Raw genomic sequence first — 17,216 nt, forward strand, 5'->3', positions numbered from 1 at the left:
GCCCCTGGCCCCAATGAAACTTTATTTTCATAGAACAATTTAGTGAAAACTCAATGAAAAATTACCACTGAAAACTGGCTGGAAAAAATGGGAGAGGGGACTAGATGGCTAGGAAGAGAAACCTTCCTCCATTTCCTTTCTGAAAACTCTCTTCATGGAATTTTCATTGGTAAATTTTCATTGGTTTTTCATTAATTTCCCAAAGGCAATTAAAATGCTATGAAAGTAAATTTCATTGGTGCCATCCAATGAAACTTTTCACAGGTCATTGGATATTCATGGACAAAACTTCCAGTAGTGTGGGTTTATGGATGAGTACATACTATATATGTACCATATCACATACACCTGTAACCATAAGTTGAGTACATACCGTATCCATGGCCTTCAGCAAGATATGACTAGTGAAATCTACCGTGGAAATTTTGAGATGCATAGCTTGTTTGTGAATGTGTTTAAGATATTTTGTCTTGTGATAGTCTTAATGGATAATGGTACACCCAATCAAATGAGGTAGTTACACCTTAATGGAAGGTACAGTAACTGCAATTGCATGAGGGGTGCAGGTAGTATAGGTTGCAAAACTCTTGAACACACACACTCAGCATGATGATATTATACTGCTATCAACAAAGTAACCACACGAAGACAATTCCAAGGGTTATGCATGGCTGGAAAAATGGGAGAGGGGACTAGATGGCTAGGAAGAGAAACCTTCCTCCATTTCTTGGAATGAGACATGGCCAATTATAAGCATATACGCATATAAGTGGGGCCAAAAATCCATGAAATCTAATAGAATACTGTTTGTGTCAATGATGTCAATATAATGCTTTACAAACTAGCTATATGCACCATGAAAATTAATTTCAGAAATATATTCCATAAAGCCTGTACATTTAAAACAATTGGTAAGTCCACCACAAGGTTGAAAAAGTCTCCGTACCTACTATAGTATACATTGCTACCTTTTAAAAAATTCAGTGGGTATTAGGTCTGCGTCGATATACTAGCATAATACAGTAGGCTGGAGTACATAATAGGTAGATATTTCAAACTATGGAGCTTAATTCCATGGATATGGATTGATACTCCCTAACAGAGCAGTCAGTGGAAACTGCAAACTGCAATAGAGCAACTGTACATAGTTTCTTTGATCAATACTCCCTAATAGAACAGTCACTTTTTAGTGAAATACTGTAATAGAGCATTCACTGATTAAAATGTTCCAACATAGATGTGTAACAAATGTTGCTAACTTAGAAGCAAATTAAATACAAGCTTAATAGGAATGCTGAAATAGCATAATGGGTGGGAAATTCCTGAAAGCATTTTGGGCAAAATAACCAAAATTTTGAGCATATTTGACTCAGGTCTAGTGGGTTTCCTCACTACAGTACCTGAGCTGCTGTATGGGTGAAATTAATGTGTGTGTCATAGTTTACTTATTCAATGTAGGAGTATATTATACAAATCTCTAACTATTACACAAAACTATTACACAAGTAATGATAATATAAATTGCGCAGCCTTATAAGTACATTTTAAATGTGTAAATTAGTGTATCAGTTAGCTACAGTTACCCTATCTCTAAGTGTATTGCATAAGTATTCTAAATGTTTATAGCCTTCAATTGCTCAATCACGCCTTCAATGGGGGACCTGTTACTTGGATTGGCATTAGTACAAGCTTGTAAAATAGGTACGATATTAGGAAATTGTAAATGGAGATACTGCCACAGAAAAGCAATGCTATCATATGCTGATTTTCTTGTTAACAGATGTATTATAAGCACACCATAGCTGTAAATATCACTTTTTATTGTTTGCATGTTTCTTTGTTTGATTTCTGGTGCAGTGTAGGATAGCCCTGCAGCTGGTATGGTCACTTCAATACTGTCATCACGGGTAAAGTGCTCTGATGCTGGGTGTGACAGCTTGGCTTGCCATGCTCTGTTGTTCAATTTTAGAAACACTCTTGAAGGATTTACAGAGCCATGAGCAACTGCTTGAGGTTGAATACTGTGCAAATACAGCAAACCTTTGGCAACATCCATTAAAATGGGGTAGTTATGATTTGGTGTAAGATGTGCATCTAAAGTTTCTTGCAAAGTAGCATCCATATATTGCATAACAATTATTGCTGGAATACCAGGCACAGCTCCAATGAATTCAACAAGATTGCAGTGGCGGAAATGAACAGACTGATTCATTCTATCAACAAAGTGTTTTTGGTTATTAATGGAAATCACATCTTCAGATAAACATGTTGCAGCCACATCTTGATCACTGTATTTGGTTTTGACCACATGACCCCATTTTCCCCTATCCAAACGTGTACCATTACAGTTTACTTCAGCTCGTGGAATAGCCCATGTTTGTTTGATAGTTTTGTCAACTGTTCTCGCACTACATGTATCAACAGATTCATTTGAAGCTTGAAGAAGTGGTGCTGATTCCATAATTGAAGTTAGCTGACATTGTTGTTCCATACATTTGAGTTTGCTTTTGCCTGCAAATGCTACTGTTAAGGTTTGAATATGTTCCGCAAGTTGTTGCAGATTTTGCTTCATATCATCGTTCCTCTGGTTGATGATTTTGTTTTGTTCACAGAGTTCCTTCTTTAGATCCCCAATTATTGTAAAGAACATATGAGCAGCATTTCCTGAAAGTGCTTCATCTAGAGAAACATTTTTAACAATATTTAATACTACAGCTACGACAGTATATATGTTACTGGATCTGGGAAAACTGGTTTTATCGCCCATGACAGCAGATTTGATTTTTCACCAAAAATATAAAAGTACATGAATAAACTATCAAATTTCACAATCAAGGCTTGAGTGGTCTGCCTTTGCTGGCTGCTTTTTTCAAGTGAACTGTGGAGTTTTAATAGAACTCAGGGATGGCTGTATAGCTGTACAGCTCCATCATGTCAAATAAAGGCCTATGCTGTAAATTTCCTTTCATTCAGGTATAATTTGGCCTAATTCATTTCTGCGCATTCTTTCATTTTGTATGCAATCTCTTAGTTTCCCCTCCTAGCATCCCTATTGGAGTTCACCTGATACAGTCAGTATCAAGTTAAAATTTATCTAAAATCAATGTGAAAAAGGTGGGATATAAGATGGTATTTCCAGTGGCTTATTGAATACAAATATTAAGCCTTAATATAAATCCTGTATTATACTCATCTTATACTTAAGTATAATGCATACTATACTACTGCATATATGGTTTCAGTTAATTTACCACATTACCTAAAATAGCTTATATCTAATATAATGTCCACACTATACCATCACATACATGGTTTCAGTATGTTTAACACATTAACTAAAATCTTACATGAGATTATTAGTATAATACAGGTTATACCAAGCTTTTTTGTATTCAATAAACCACTGGAAATATCATCTTATATCCCTCTTTTTCACAGTTACTGGCAGGAAACTTAGCCGTTGACAATGGATGCTCTGGAAAGTATAAGCAATTGGTGTAAAATTTGGTACATGTAGCTTCAACTGTTGACAAGCTACAACACACTAAATACTTAAACCGACACTTCTCAATAATGGGTGATAAGACTGATTTTCCCATACTAGGTCATGTATCTATGCTATTGTTTTCATCTTATGAGAACCAGAAAGTGCTATTCAAGGGTGACTATGTATGTACCATTCAAGGGTAGCATCATATCAGTATAATGTATAAATGACATTAAAGGGTGGCTATAGCTACTATACAAGTGCAACAATTATAGGCATGGAGAATCAGTAAAACTACAACGCTGAAAAAGATTGAGATACTGTACTCTAATAGAGCAGCCATGCACTCAAAGCAGTCAACTTTGAGTCCATAATTCATTAACTTAATCCCTAATTGTTATGTTTGGTCCAACTTTCGAGATTTTAGATGGATAAGTAAAGCATTGCTAGAAGAACAGTTGGAGCATAGTGTCATGTGAGGAGGTAATTAACCATGTTTCCATACCTTAATCATAGGTGTGTAATACTCTACTGAGCAAACTACTATTAGAATCACTCTTATTATAACTCAGCATCAGAAGAAGAGAGTACAACACACTATTACAGCTTATTTTATAGTAACAGTCACAAAGGTTAAGGTTACAATGTCAGGCTGGAAATAACAGGTTTACAATAACAGATACAAGTTTATTACAACAATTTTAAATTCAGGCTATTACATTTCCCCATTCTTCAGTTCAGGTGTCCCCACCTGTACAGTTCCTTCTTGGCCGCAAACAATCCTTTCAGCAACTAGTAACTTCCATCTGTGCCCTTTCTGGTGGCAAGGACCATCCATCATCAGATGAGGCTGAATCAGGAATACCAGTACTATCACACAATCCAGAATGAGATTTCTGTCCATAAATTCTCTGATTTCTACCACTCTTGGCACCATTCGACCAAAACTCATCAGGGATTTCTTCAGAACATCTTCGAACTCGATCATAAGCAACTCTAATTGGCTTCATTAGGGGTCTATCCACTGGTCGAACAACCACTCCTAAGTAATTCTGTTCAATAATTTGGTAAGGACCATAAAATGGTCTGGCAAATTTATAGGCTTTACAAGCCTTAGCAGCTGGCATATACACTATCCCCTACACTAAACTGAGGTGGTTTAGTTTGGTGATCATATTGAGTTTTCTGACTATCCTGTGCCCTCCTGTTGGCAACCTTAGCCACTTCCCAAGCTTCCATTAACTTAGTTGACATCTCTTTCTTGTAGCTATCCACATCAATTTCTTCATGACTCATGGCATCCACCTCCAAGGTAGTTGGCAAGCGAGGATCACGTCCATACAAGAGGTAGAATGGTGACTCCTTAATTGACTCCTGTACACTGGCCCGGTAAGCAAATAAGACAAATGGCAAATGAGTGTCCCAATCCTTCCCATTACTCTCTACTCTTTTAGCCAGCATGTCAGTTAGTGTCCTATTAAACCTTTCAGTTAGCCCATTAGTTTGGGGATGGTAAGCAGTTGTATTAATTTTTTTTACCCCTAATAAATTGCAAATTTCCTTTAGTAGTCTTGATAGAAAGGCAGCCCCATGATCAGAAAGCAATTGACCAGGTACACCATGACGACAAACAATTTCTTCAATGAACAATTCCGCAATAGTGAGGGTGGTTTGATCTTTAGTTGCAAAAACCTCAGGCCATTTGGTCAAATAATCAGTAAAAACTACAGCATACTGGTTTCCAGATTGTGACTTAGGGTACTGAATTACATCAACCCCCATCCGATGAAATGGACCCTCCACCGGTATTGGGTTCAATGGGGAATGTATAGCCCTACTTGGCCGACGTGTTGCACACACCAAACATCCATTACACCACTTACGAATATCAGTTCTCATTGTTTTCCACCAGTAATGCTTTGACAACTCCCCATGTACTTTAGCTTCCCTCAAATGTGCTCCAAAATGTCCACTATGTGCCTCTCTAAACAGTTGCTCGCAATCAGTTGTAGGTGGTATGAGTCACAATGTCTTGTCCCTAGCCACATAATACAGAATATTGTCCACCAGGTGGTATTGTGCTCTACTCAATAATAACTCCCTAGCTTTCTTATCATCACCTGGCAGAATATCATTCTCATGAAAATCAACTATCATTCTTATTTCTGCATCTTTTCTCTGCCTATTCTTCAAGATCTCCCCACTCTTAATATCATCCTGTAATTGGGGTGTTACAGCAGCTACCAGTGAACCTCCAGGTGGGTCCACATTATAATCAATCCTTGCCAAATGATCAAATTCTGACTCACAAGTCAAATAATTCGTAGAATCACTCCCAACCTGACATATCACACCATCCTCCCCTTCCTGAGAATCATTACATCCTCCAACATAAGGCTGAAACTCCCCCAAACTTTTGTCATGTTCCAGTGGCTGCACAACAGGAAAGCGTGACAAACTATCAGCAGCACCATTCATTCTTTCAGGCCTATAGTGAAAAATCAAATCCACCTCCTGTAATGCTAATCTCCACCGTACCAATCTCCCCGATGGGTGAGGTGTATTCAACAAGGACCTCAATGGCTCGTGGTCAGTATACACAATACATCGATGACCATACAAATAATGACGAAAATGCTTCACCGACCATACTACTCCCAAGGCTTCTAATTCAGTTGCACTGTATACAGTTGCACTGTACTTCCTTTCATGTTGTTGGAGTGTCCTACTAGCATATGCAATTGGTCTGATAGAGCCATCCAGCTGTTTCTGGGCTAAAATTGCACCTAGTCCCTTCCCTGATGCATCTGTTTCTAGCACAAACTTTTGACTAATATCAGGGAAAACTAACACAGGAGCATCACTCAATAACTGCTTCAACCGGTTGAATGAGTCTTGCTGAGGTTGTTCCCAAACAAATTCTGTGTTCTTTTGTGTTAATCCAAAAAGAGGACTAACAATAGTCGAGAATCCTGGTATAAAGCGATGATAATATGAAGCCAGGCCAAGGAATGAACGTAATGATGTCACATCATGCGGAACTGGAAAATTTTGAACTGCTTCAACTTTCTGTGGGTCTGCTGAAATACCTGTTCTTGAAACCATATAACCCAGGTATCTAACTTCACAACCAACAAGTGAACATTTTCCTGGCTTCAATTTCAAGTTAGCATAACGAAATCTAGTAAAAACCTTCTTTAAGTTAGCCAAATGCTCAGCAAAACTTGTACCAATCACAAGTACATCATCGAGATACACCATACAGCAGCTTCTCAACAACCCAACCAGTACTGACTCCATCAATCATTGAAATGTAGCTGGCCCATTACAAAGGCCGAATGGAATCACACAAAACTTATAGTGCCCCGAATGGGTGTTAAAGGCAGTCTTCTCCTGAGAGGCCTCATCCATACGAACCTGCCAATATCCAGCTGCAAGATCCAACGCAGAAGAGAACTGTGTCTGCGAAAGCATATCAAGAGTATCATCCACTCGGGGAAGTGGAAATACATCCATCTTTGTCACAGAGTTCAATCGTCTATAATCTACACAAAAACAGTGACTGCCATCTTTTTTCTTCACTAACACCACGGGACTAGCCCATGGACTGCTAGAATGCTGTATAACACCCTGATCCATCATTTCTTGTACCAACTGTTCCATTTTCATATGTAGGGCAAATGGCACTCGTCTCACAGGTTGGCGTATGGGAGGTGAATCCCCAGTATTGATAGAATTTGTGACTAGGTTTGTAGACCCCAATTCTGTTGCATCCAAGGCAAATATATCAGAATATTTCTCAACAAGATTCATTAATAATGTCACTTACTCTGATGACAAATTTGACTTGTGAATAATGAGAGACTCCATAATTATCAACCTCTTCTGTTTATCTAGATCTTCAGCAACTTCAGGAGCAGTGTACTCAGTTTCAACCAGCAATGTATTTACTGTTGCTTGTGACTCACCAATGCCATCACAATCTTGTACCCGCTCCTGCTGATATATTTCCACCTCTTCAACATGTCCTAATGTCTGGCCCGACTGTAAATGAACCGGTCCACATCCATGATTCTCCAATACCATTGTGAACTGATTATCTTTGTCAAGGCAAGTAAGGGCGCTCGGGGACAACAACTGATGAGTCTCCATCAGATCAGAACTCAACTTAAACATAGCAAGTATATCCTTGCAGCAACATTCATCAGTTACTTTAACTCTCATTGTTTTTTTTATCTCTAGCAGGTATTCTAGTCGCCTGAACAAGACAAACATTCCCGCGCGCGACACTTGGACCACTTGGTTTATCAACAACACTCATTTCTCCTTTTTCGTCAACTGTGTTTACTGAAGGATTCTTAACATCTGATTCAACAATACAATCACCACCAGGTCCCTCTTCATCGCTCTGATCTTCTCGTAAAACATTTATACCTCCTAATGAATTATCACCATTGTTTGAGTCGGTTGACAGCAAATCACAATCGCTATTATCTTCTGTTGTCTGTATAAAAAAATACCCTAATTGAGACAATAAATCTATTCCTATTAATAGTTTAGCTGGAGCGCCCTTTTGTACTTGGACCACAGCTATTATTGAATACCCCGGACGACTCATGTCAATCTTAATCTGCCGCACTATCTTAAGATTATCCCCACTGTAATTCTGTAGAATAAGGGAGGTTGGTTCCAAACGGGATTCTACTACCGTCCTCCACTCTGATGGGGTCTGACCTGGACGACGCTGCTTTGCCAAAATCTCCAAAAGGGCTTCCAATTGTATAATTGTTACTGGGGACCCAGTATCCAGTAAAGCCTCCACCAGCTCCCCTTCTACTTCTACCAGAGCTTTTAAGACAGGGCCCAACTGGACATTTCCTGTAGAGGGCTCTGATGTAATGCCATGCATTTGAACAACTACCGAATCCAATGCTTTGTTAACCTCAGCAATGCTAGACTCTGAGGGTTGATCACTTGTTGCAACCTCTGATTGATTATTGTCAACAACATTTTCCACAGTTGTTACATTTGAAACTACATTAGTTTCCCTTATTACATCTTTTGTATTGTTGGAATTAGTAAGTTTGTTCCCAGTAGCTTCTGTGCACTTTTGCTTTGTAGAATAAGGGCATTGCCTGATCAAATGAGATAATGACCCACAGTTATAACATCTAGGCCCAGTTTTAAACCTAATACCTGATCTCTGTGGTCTAAAGGAAACATCATTCTCAGGATTAACCACAGATCTTGAATTACCAGGCAAATATGCCTTGGTCTGACTCCTTGAAACCTCTGAACGGGTAGAATCAAAATGTTGCAACTTAGCTTCTTCACACCTAGCTTTAACAAGTAATTGACTAAAACTACCCTCTATTCCCACTAACTTTGACTTTATTTCTGGAAGGAGTCCAGCTACAAATTGATTAACTAACACAGTTTGTCCCAATGTTCCGCTTCTCTTGTGCCTTGTTGTACACTAGGGTATGCCTTGTTAAAAAGAGAACGAAGGTCTTGCGCATACTGATCTACCGTCTCCATTATTCCTTGCTTCTTGTCATGAAATAAACTACTATATTCTATTAATAGCTTGACTGGTATAAACCTTTTACGTAATTCAGCAACTAATTGTGAGTAATTGGTACGCTGCTCCATAGTGCAGGACCGAAAAAAAAACATAAGCCTGACCACCTAGTCTGGTAATCAAGTTCACAAGTTTAGCCTGAGAAGACCAATTACAAATATCAGCAATCATTTCAAACTGCTTTAACCACTCTTGAAATGTACCAGTTTCTGCCTCACTGGCATCTATTTCTCCACTGAATTTTGGAAGAGGTGGTAACTGCTGAGCCAACAAGACAGATGCAAGCTGGTCAACACGAGCAGGTGTGGAACCAGTGTTGTCTGTTTCACACACCACTACAGGATGGTTAACATGAGCAGTTGTATGGCTTGTGTTTACTGTTTCAATAACTCTTGTTCTCACTGAAGATTAATCACTTTGTTCCTCACATGGGACATGTGAGGAGGAACAATTCAACACACCGTGTGCATTATTGTCAACAGCAAATGGTACAGATAACTCTGAACTACCAGTATCAGTTTTACTCACCATTTCACTTGTGTGCTGTTCTCCAGAAACATCTTTCAAACCAATCTGTGGTATCTTATCAGTAGGTTGTTTACTGGAACAATATTTCAATGACTGCTGTTGATCCACAATCGGTACACAAGTACTTCCCTTAACCTGAGCTTGGTTAACTGAAAAATCTTTACTCTGTTTAACTGCTCTAAGTGGAGTAAATATCACCTTTTCTTCCTGTACTCTGATTCGGTGCTGTAGCTCTTGTAGTTGTTCAACTAATCTATCTTCACAAGCTTCCCATTGCCTCCTAACTTTCGCTTCTGCCCTGTAACATTCTAACTCTATAGTAGATCCTACCCTTTCTAATTTCCCTGCCAACTCTGCACACTGCTCCTTTAGCTTACTCTTTTCACTCTCCAGCATTACACACTGAGATTTCCATCTTGTAATTTCCAGATTAAACTCTTCACACTTACTCTTCCACTGTTTAACATTCACCTCCTCTTGTTTTAACTGTTCCTGCAACTCAATAATTTGTTGCTCTCTAACTGAGTCGGCAGAACTAACCTCCTGTGAGTTATACTTTAACACTTCATCATACAGTACTCTAAGCTGAGAATTTTCTACTACAACTTCTTCATATTTCTCCTTCCAAAGGTCTCTCTCCTGTTCTATCTCAACAATAGCCTCTGCATCAGGCTGTATCTGCAAGAGTTTGACCTCAAGCTCCTGCTTTTCTTTTTATAAATTATCAAATTGTAGTCTTAATGCCTCAATTGCTGTCATCTCAAACTTCCTGCTCTTCTTCTTCTTGGTTAGGACAAGCCCCCAAATGTAATACTCTACTGAGCAAACTACTATTAGAATCACCCTTATTATAACTCAGCATCAGAAGAAGAGAGTACAACACACTATTGCAGCTTATTTTATACTAACAGTCACAAAGGTTAAGGTTACAATGTCAGGCTGGAAATAACAGTTTACAATAACAGATACAAGGTTTATTACAACAATTTTAAATTCAGGCTATTACAGGTGTACCAACCTGGAGGGGGGAGCAATTGCAAGATACTCTAATAGAGCAGTCAATTACTCTAATAAAACAGTCACAGTGTTCAGACAAGCAGTGTAGCAAAGTGCATATATTTGGTGGACGACAGCCATTCTTAGCAGCTATAGAACTTTTTTGTTTTTGCTCTTCAACACTGTGTGAGAGTCTAGAGCCCCAGCCCCTATCTAAAATATCTTGCTACGCTTATGTCTTACATTGCACACAGATACATATTAAAATAACCTACCAGCTACAATCAAATCCAGTGTACACTTTCTTGAAACTTTACACTCATGTAAAGATTGGTTATCTTTTAATTGACTCCCATTCCATATTAGTATTTGCTTACTGGGTACAATATCCACCTTATCTGTAATTTTTGTTTTAATGGTTGCTACGATGTCAGTGGCTTCAACTTCAAGTTGTATTATTTTACCAGACTGCCTTCTTGCAAATATTTGCATACCTATACAGATAAAAAGTAAACTTTACAACATCATGTTTTACACATAGCTTATATAGTCTGAATCTTATGATTCACACATTACACGTGCACATGCAGTGCAATAGATATATTTGCCATGAAAAATAATTATGTTATTAAGGAATAACTTTGAGTGTATGTGTACTAATATTAACAAGATTGACTACAAGTATATAGCATGTAATCATACACAGTACTTGTACTTGTAGTATTAGCAATACTTGTTCTATCATTTGCAGTACTTACTAAAGTGTAGTAGCAGTATTTACTACAATACATACAGTACTATAGTTACATGTAGTATTGCCATGAGTGCTATATATATATATATACAGATAATAAAGCATGAGGCAAAACAAAGTGCTTTAATAGCATCAAGACCAAGCATTAAGTGCTTTATTGTTTGTATGGCATGAGCAAGGTAGTGCTTTAAATTATTTATGGAATGTTCTAGTGGAATAAGGAATTTTAAGTTCGATTTGGGATCATAGAAAAAAGTAGGGAAACAAGAGAGGTCGCCTACACCTGCAGATATACTAATGGACATTTAATTCTACAATATACTAGTGGACATTCAATCCCTATACTTCAGTCTATACTCATGACTGAATTAGGGATTAAATGTCCATTAGTATATCTGCAGGTGTAGGTGACCTACCTTGCTTCCCTACTTTTTTCTGTGAATGAACTTAAAATTCCATGTGTCGTGCTACAGCTAATAAGTTAATTGACACCTTGGATTGTCAACAAAATGTGACACAAAGGAGGACAAAGGTAAGTCCATGATGTGTGCATTGCATGTAGTGTGGTATGCCAAAGGCATGTCTCAGGATGAGATGACGTCTAACAGTGAAAATTTTGTAACAACCTATTGGAAGCACTTAGGATCAAAAGCACTTTTGGGCTTGGTTATACCTGGCAAAGGTGCCAGGATGGTATTATATGTAGAGCTGGTTTTTGGGTGATTTTTTGGCCAGAAAAGCCCAAACCTCCATATAGTTGTGTTTATACATGTCAGCATATATACAGGTACACTAGTTGTTCATTTACACATGCTAATAGAATAGTCCAGGTGTAGGTTATTGCTAGTGTTCCAGCTTCATACAACAATCCTGTTGATAAATGTTACAATCATGCACCTATATTCTGTAGACTAAGCTTCTGACTACTCAGTTCTGGTATATGTGAGGTATTATGTTGGCAGTGCCCACCTATTCTGAGGGTTTTTGAAAACAAACTGCTGGCATCTGTATTTTATTTTAATTACTGTTGTAACTTTATTAATTAATATAAGCTTTGAAAATTCATAAAGTACAGTTGGTTGGCTATATACAACTGTAGTAGTAGTCCACACCACAAACTGTACTTACGAAAAATGAAGTACACCTTTTCATTTGATTTCAAAGTTCTTTGAGAATACTATATATAGTATTAAAAAATGCATTTGGGTATAGGTGCTACACAGGCCTCTCAGTCCTATATGTGACTCAGTCTGATAAACCAGTCTTACATTCTTTCAAGATATCCAAGTTTTTAAACTCATAACTTCTGGTACCACTAACAAACTATACACTTTAATATTATTGTAACAGCTTTTTAATAGCTGAGTTATATTATGAAACAAATTATGACGTAAAATTCATCCAGTTGGAAAGGGCTTCAAGTTGGTTTTGTCCACTTTGATACAAAAAGCACTGTTATGTTTGTGTAAAGCATATCAGTGGAGTGCACGAGTGGACTTCACAACTATTCCATTATTAATTGATTAGGCAATTGAAGTATTTCTCATTAGTGTGTCCATGTAAGTATGAGTATGGCACGTAGGCTTCCTTCTACATAGAGACGGGAGTGCCATTAGAGCTGGAATTAAAAATACTTGTATTTGTACATAGTACATACTTATAAAAATAAGTTATGTATACATACCTCCTTCATTTCTTAGTACTAAGGTCCAGTCATTCTTCTTTCCTACAGCAACACACTGTGATATTGTACTGTTATCTTCTAAATCCTGGCCTGCACAAATGATTCTTTGTTTGTCAACTAAATACCCTTCTGTCCCTTGGATTTTTAGTTTAACACTTTCAATAGTATCATTCAACTCACAGCAGCACACATGGATGGACTTTTTCTCAAGTGTTACAAGATTTACACACATGCCTATAAAGTTAGAATTACATAATGAAAAGTGGAAAACAATTGGCCACACATGCATGCACACACTATATCAATTAATGGGCACAATGCTAACCTGGTTGTGTGTGAATGGTAGATCGATTCTTTATACCATATTCTGACAACTTATGCATGCATTTCAGATGTTGTCCTTTAAACACTAGTATTTCCTGATCAATTGTGTATAACCTTTCTTTATCTAGCTTGGCCTTTACTCTTTGAACGGTGTCCATTTCTTTAACACTCAGAGTAATGATTCTAGTTGCCGTTTGGACATTAATAGACATGTCTAACAAAGGGAACAATACTTAACTATCAGAATTAATGCAATAAAACTGTATAGATGAAATTTTTAGATATCCTAAATGATGACAGTTTTAAGTTTGGCGATTGGCAGATAAAATTTGGCAAAATTACCACTCTGCCAATACTGAACAATAAAAACTAGGTAGCTAAATGGGTGAATAAAGTTTGACATATTTCATTTGATTCATCAAAGTCCCCAAACTTTGGTCATGCCCAAATTTCATCATTTATGGTGTATTTTGTATAAGATGGCCTTACAACCAAACTTTCATATACATACCTTTCCTGAAACTCAACTCCAGAATAGAATTTGACTTGATCTTGTAATCTTCTAAGCTTTTTCCATCTCCCAACAGTTGTCCTTCGAATTTAAGGATTTGTTTAGAGGGAGGGATTGCATCCTTGTCATTAATTGCAGCCTTCACATTACTGATTGTGTCGGTTTTGAGTACTTCTATAGAGTAAGTTTTACCACTGATTGTTCTGATACGGAGCTGCATGGTTCACTACATAGACAAGTAAAATCGTACCACTACCTTAACTTAAGTGTAATTTTTCAGTATAAAATCAATATCACTATACACATAACTAGTATAATTATATTTGTGAAGGTTGTTTGTGATTTTCCCTTCTGTACGTCAAATTTAGCAATGGTATACCTGCCATGCAAATGAACAGAGAATTGCAGAATCTTTGCAATAATTATAGAAAGTCACCAGAAATGTGACCTATCAAAGTTGTGGTGATGCATTCAAAGTTGATGGATCAGGTTTTGTGGTTGGCACTTGATGGTTTGTTGCAAATAAATATTCCACAAACCTCTGTAAGGTCAGTGTTTGGAGATGGCAAGCGTTGATTACCTCATGGTTTAGAATCCTAGGCCAAAGCCCTCCGATGTTAAAGCAAACTGCTACCTTACACCATTACACACAGTACTTAACCCATTAATACATGGCATCATAACTCACTCATAGAATAAACTTTATTACAGCTACTAAAGCTTAGACTTTGTCATTTAATAACTTCGTTGTGGATACCGTTATGTAAACAAAAACAAGTTGATGTTGTGCTACTTCTAAAAACCAGGCGCCATGCAGCTATTATAGCTAACTCATCTGGAATTAACTATAGACAGTATAATTATACTACTATGAATTAACCAACTATGTATTACCATTTTACAATAGGGTAGTTTTGGGTTGTGCAATAATATTATTAGCTAATTCTCGTATTTCATAATTCATGAAATTTTCGTAATTCGTTCAATTACGTTGCTATGCACTGCTAAGGAAGCGTTTGTTAAACAAACCGCTTTTACCAACATATAACGCACAGAAATATCTTCTAAACCTGTTTTATAGTGTGACTAATGTGTTTTTCCCACAAATTCTCTCGACAAAGCCTCAAAGCTGCTCTTCATTTTCGTTCGCGTATGTAAGGGATACGCCCCCTTTCAACTCGAAACGATAGGCTATTCCTGGTGGTGTACGAAGCCTGCACCGTTGTTTTCAGTTGCTAAACGCCTGAAAACCTCAAGAGGAAGGTAGTCTGAGGAAAGTCGCCACACCCGTATTTCACTTAGTCCGCCGAAAAGAAACCATCTCAGAGCAAAGTTCACCTGTGCAGAAGTTTTCATTTCGCTTTTACTTCTTACGTAAAAGCTGCTTTTACCTAGTCTCGCGTGGCCAGACCGCTTTTTCTCCGTCACGGCGCTTATCGATCAGAGATTATAAGCGCCCCATTTCGGAGTAGGCGCTTATAATCTCTAATCGATAAGCGCCGTGACGGAGAAAAAGCGGTCTGGTCACGCGAGACTAGCTTTTACCATTATTACGATATTGCTCACGTGGGTGCGTACAGACAAACATATATAGGTAGACAGGTACACACACACTGCACACACACACACGCACACGCACACGCACACGCACACGCACACGCACACCCACACACACACACACACACACACACACACAAACCTCCTCATAGCGAGTATTTAGTAATTTAGATATATATGGTTACTAAGTAGTTTTGTGTATTGTTGCGATGTGATTCGGCAATTCGGCTAGTGGACCCTGAGAGATTGGTTAAGTACGCCAACCTTGATGCCAACAGTGTAGTCACCCCACCCTATTACATAGATCAACAAACTTAAGAGCCATACAGTACATTAAATTGATTTGGTGCTGCTTTAGCTAATTCTCAGGGAGCTAGTTAAGTTAGGCAGAATTTATATACTCACTATAGTTATAGCCGGATCACTCTTAGTTATCTCTTGCATCACGTCAGCTAACGCGACCACCACACTGGAGTCACTCCTGCTAGCCAGCTAGTGCAAAGCTAGCACGTAGTTAATAATAAACAATGTTATGCACTAAAGCCAGAATTTGTTTATATGGCTATATATATAATCAATCTCGTAATCAATAAACTTGACAAAAGGGGAATGGAGGGGAATATATTTGGTATTTCCCGCGAAGTAGCACGATATAATTTAATACGTCATAGATCTATGACATTACAGTTAATGAGAAGATAATATTCCCCTACTTATACTATACAGTTAACGCAGCTGACGGTATAAAGACTTATAGCTTCTAGCATGACATAATTCTCAGTATATCGATTTTAAATTATAATTAAGCTCCCCCTAAAGGAGGCGCTTATAATTGAATATCGATAAGCACCATCCCGAGAAAATGGAAGCGCGAGACTATAGCAGCACAGCTAGCTAACGTTTACATTAATATGGCATGGGTGAGGTTCTGTTCCACGGCCAGATCCGCGAGGGTCTGGTTAGTAGCTATCAGTAGAGAGGTAAATGCAAAATGCTCTAGCTACATAGTGGATATTGTGTCGTACCGGTTAACAAGCACGAACGGCTATTCTCGGATTTGATGTAAGTGTGATTTGTAAACTGTGGGTGTCCGTGAATCGACTATTATACGGATATACGTATTAATCGGAAATGCCGTGACTTTGCAGGTCTGCTGCCACCAGACAAAAGAAGCCGAGGAAACTGACTGATACTTGGTGTGCAAAGTCCCACAGCCTTGAGCTATCAAAAGACATACAAGTTGTTCGAAAATTCCTGTTGCAGCTCGAGTAATCGCGTCCGATTTTGGAGCCCGTCCGATATTAGGTGAGTTACTCTATATAGATTGCCTCGAGTCTTATACTTAGTTACTCTATATAGTTTGCCTCGAGTCTTATACTTTAGAGCACGCGACAGGTTACCGGTAATATTAGCGTTAGGGTTAAGGTCGAGTTCAGCTTTGGTTTCTTCTTCACTTCAGTTGGACATTTATAAGGTATAAATTAATGCATGTGGGTAGCTGCAGCACTGGTGGTACAGTGGTTACGAGTATGGACCATGAGTATGGATACCAGGGTCAACTTTTTTTTCACTTTCTTAGGTTTTTTGCACAATTTTTTTTAGTGCACGTAACTTCTTAGTAGCCTCCACTGCTGGAAAAATATCCGGCGAAACAGTGCAACCGGTACTGGCTCTATATAACCTGCCAATGCTTTAAACAAGGCCCCAGTTTATGATTCGCCACTAGCCAATTTATCGAAAATTAATAATGTGCTTGTCTGTATTAAACCCACATAGTTTCAATACTTGTTTCCA

At 38.1% G+C, this 17,216-nt stretch overlaps 1 protein-coding gene across 1 annotated transcript; it reads right to left on the reverse strand.

Moving 5' to 3' along the window:
• Positions 1-1,461: 1,461 nt before the first annotated feature.
• On the reverse strand, positions 1,462-15,972 carry LOC136240241 (uncharacterized). Its single transcript, XM_066031162.1, has 6 exons — positions 15,828-15,972; positions 13,866-14,091; positions 13,356-13,568; positions 13,031-13,264; positions 10,868-11,086; positions 1,462-2,679 (listed from the first exon to the last, which is right to left on the reverse strand). Exons 2-6 carry the CDS (start codon positions 14,083-14,085, stop codon positions 1,613-1,615), a joined length of 1,953 nt encoding a protein of 650 aa, XP_065887234.1. The 5' UTR covers positions 14,086-14,091; positions 15,828-15,972; the 3' UTR covers positions 1,462-1,612.
• Positions 15,973-17,216: the final 1,244 nt, after the last annotated feature.

Source organism: Dysidea avara, chromosome 12 (genome assembly GCF_963678975.1).
Source record: "Dysidea avara chromosome 12, odDysAvar1.4, whole genome shotgun sequence".
Lineage (NCBI taxonomy): Eukaryota > Metazoa > Porifera > Demospongiae > Dictyoceratida > Dysideidae > Dysidea > Dysidea avara.

What these genes read in the sequence shown, in the direction of transcription:
- LOC136240241 (XM_066031162.1), bottom strand. Translation starts at nt 14,085, where the DNA reads ATGCAGCTCCGTATCAGAACAATCAGTGGTAAAACTTACTCTATAGAA. An exon ending in GGAGTTGAGTTTCAGGAAAG is followed by an intron (nt 13,569 to 13,865) that starts GTATGTATATGA and finishes TCCCTTTGTTAG; the next exon opens with ACATGTCTATTAATGTCCAA. An exon ending in TACCATTCACACACAACCAG is followed by an intron (nt 13,265 to 13,355) that starts GTTAGCATTGTG and finishes CTAACTTTATAG; the next exon opens with GCATGTGTGTAAATCTTGTA.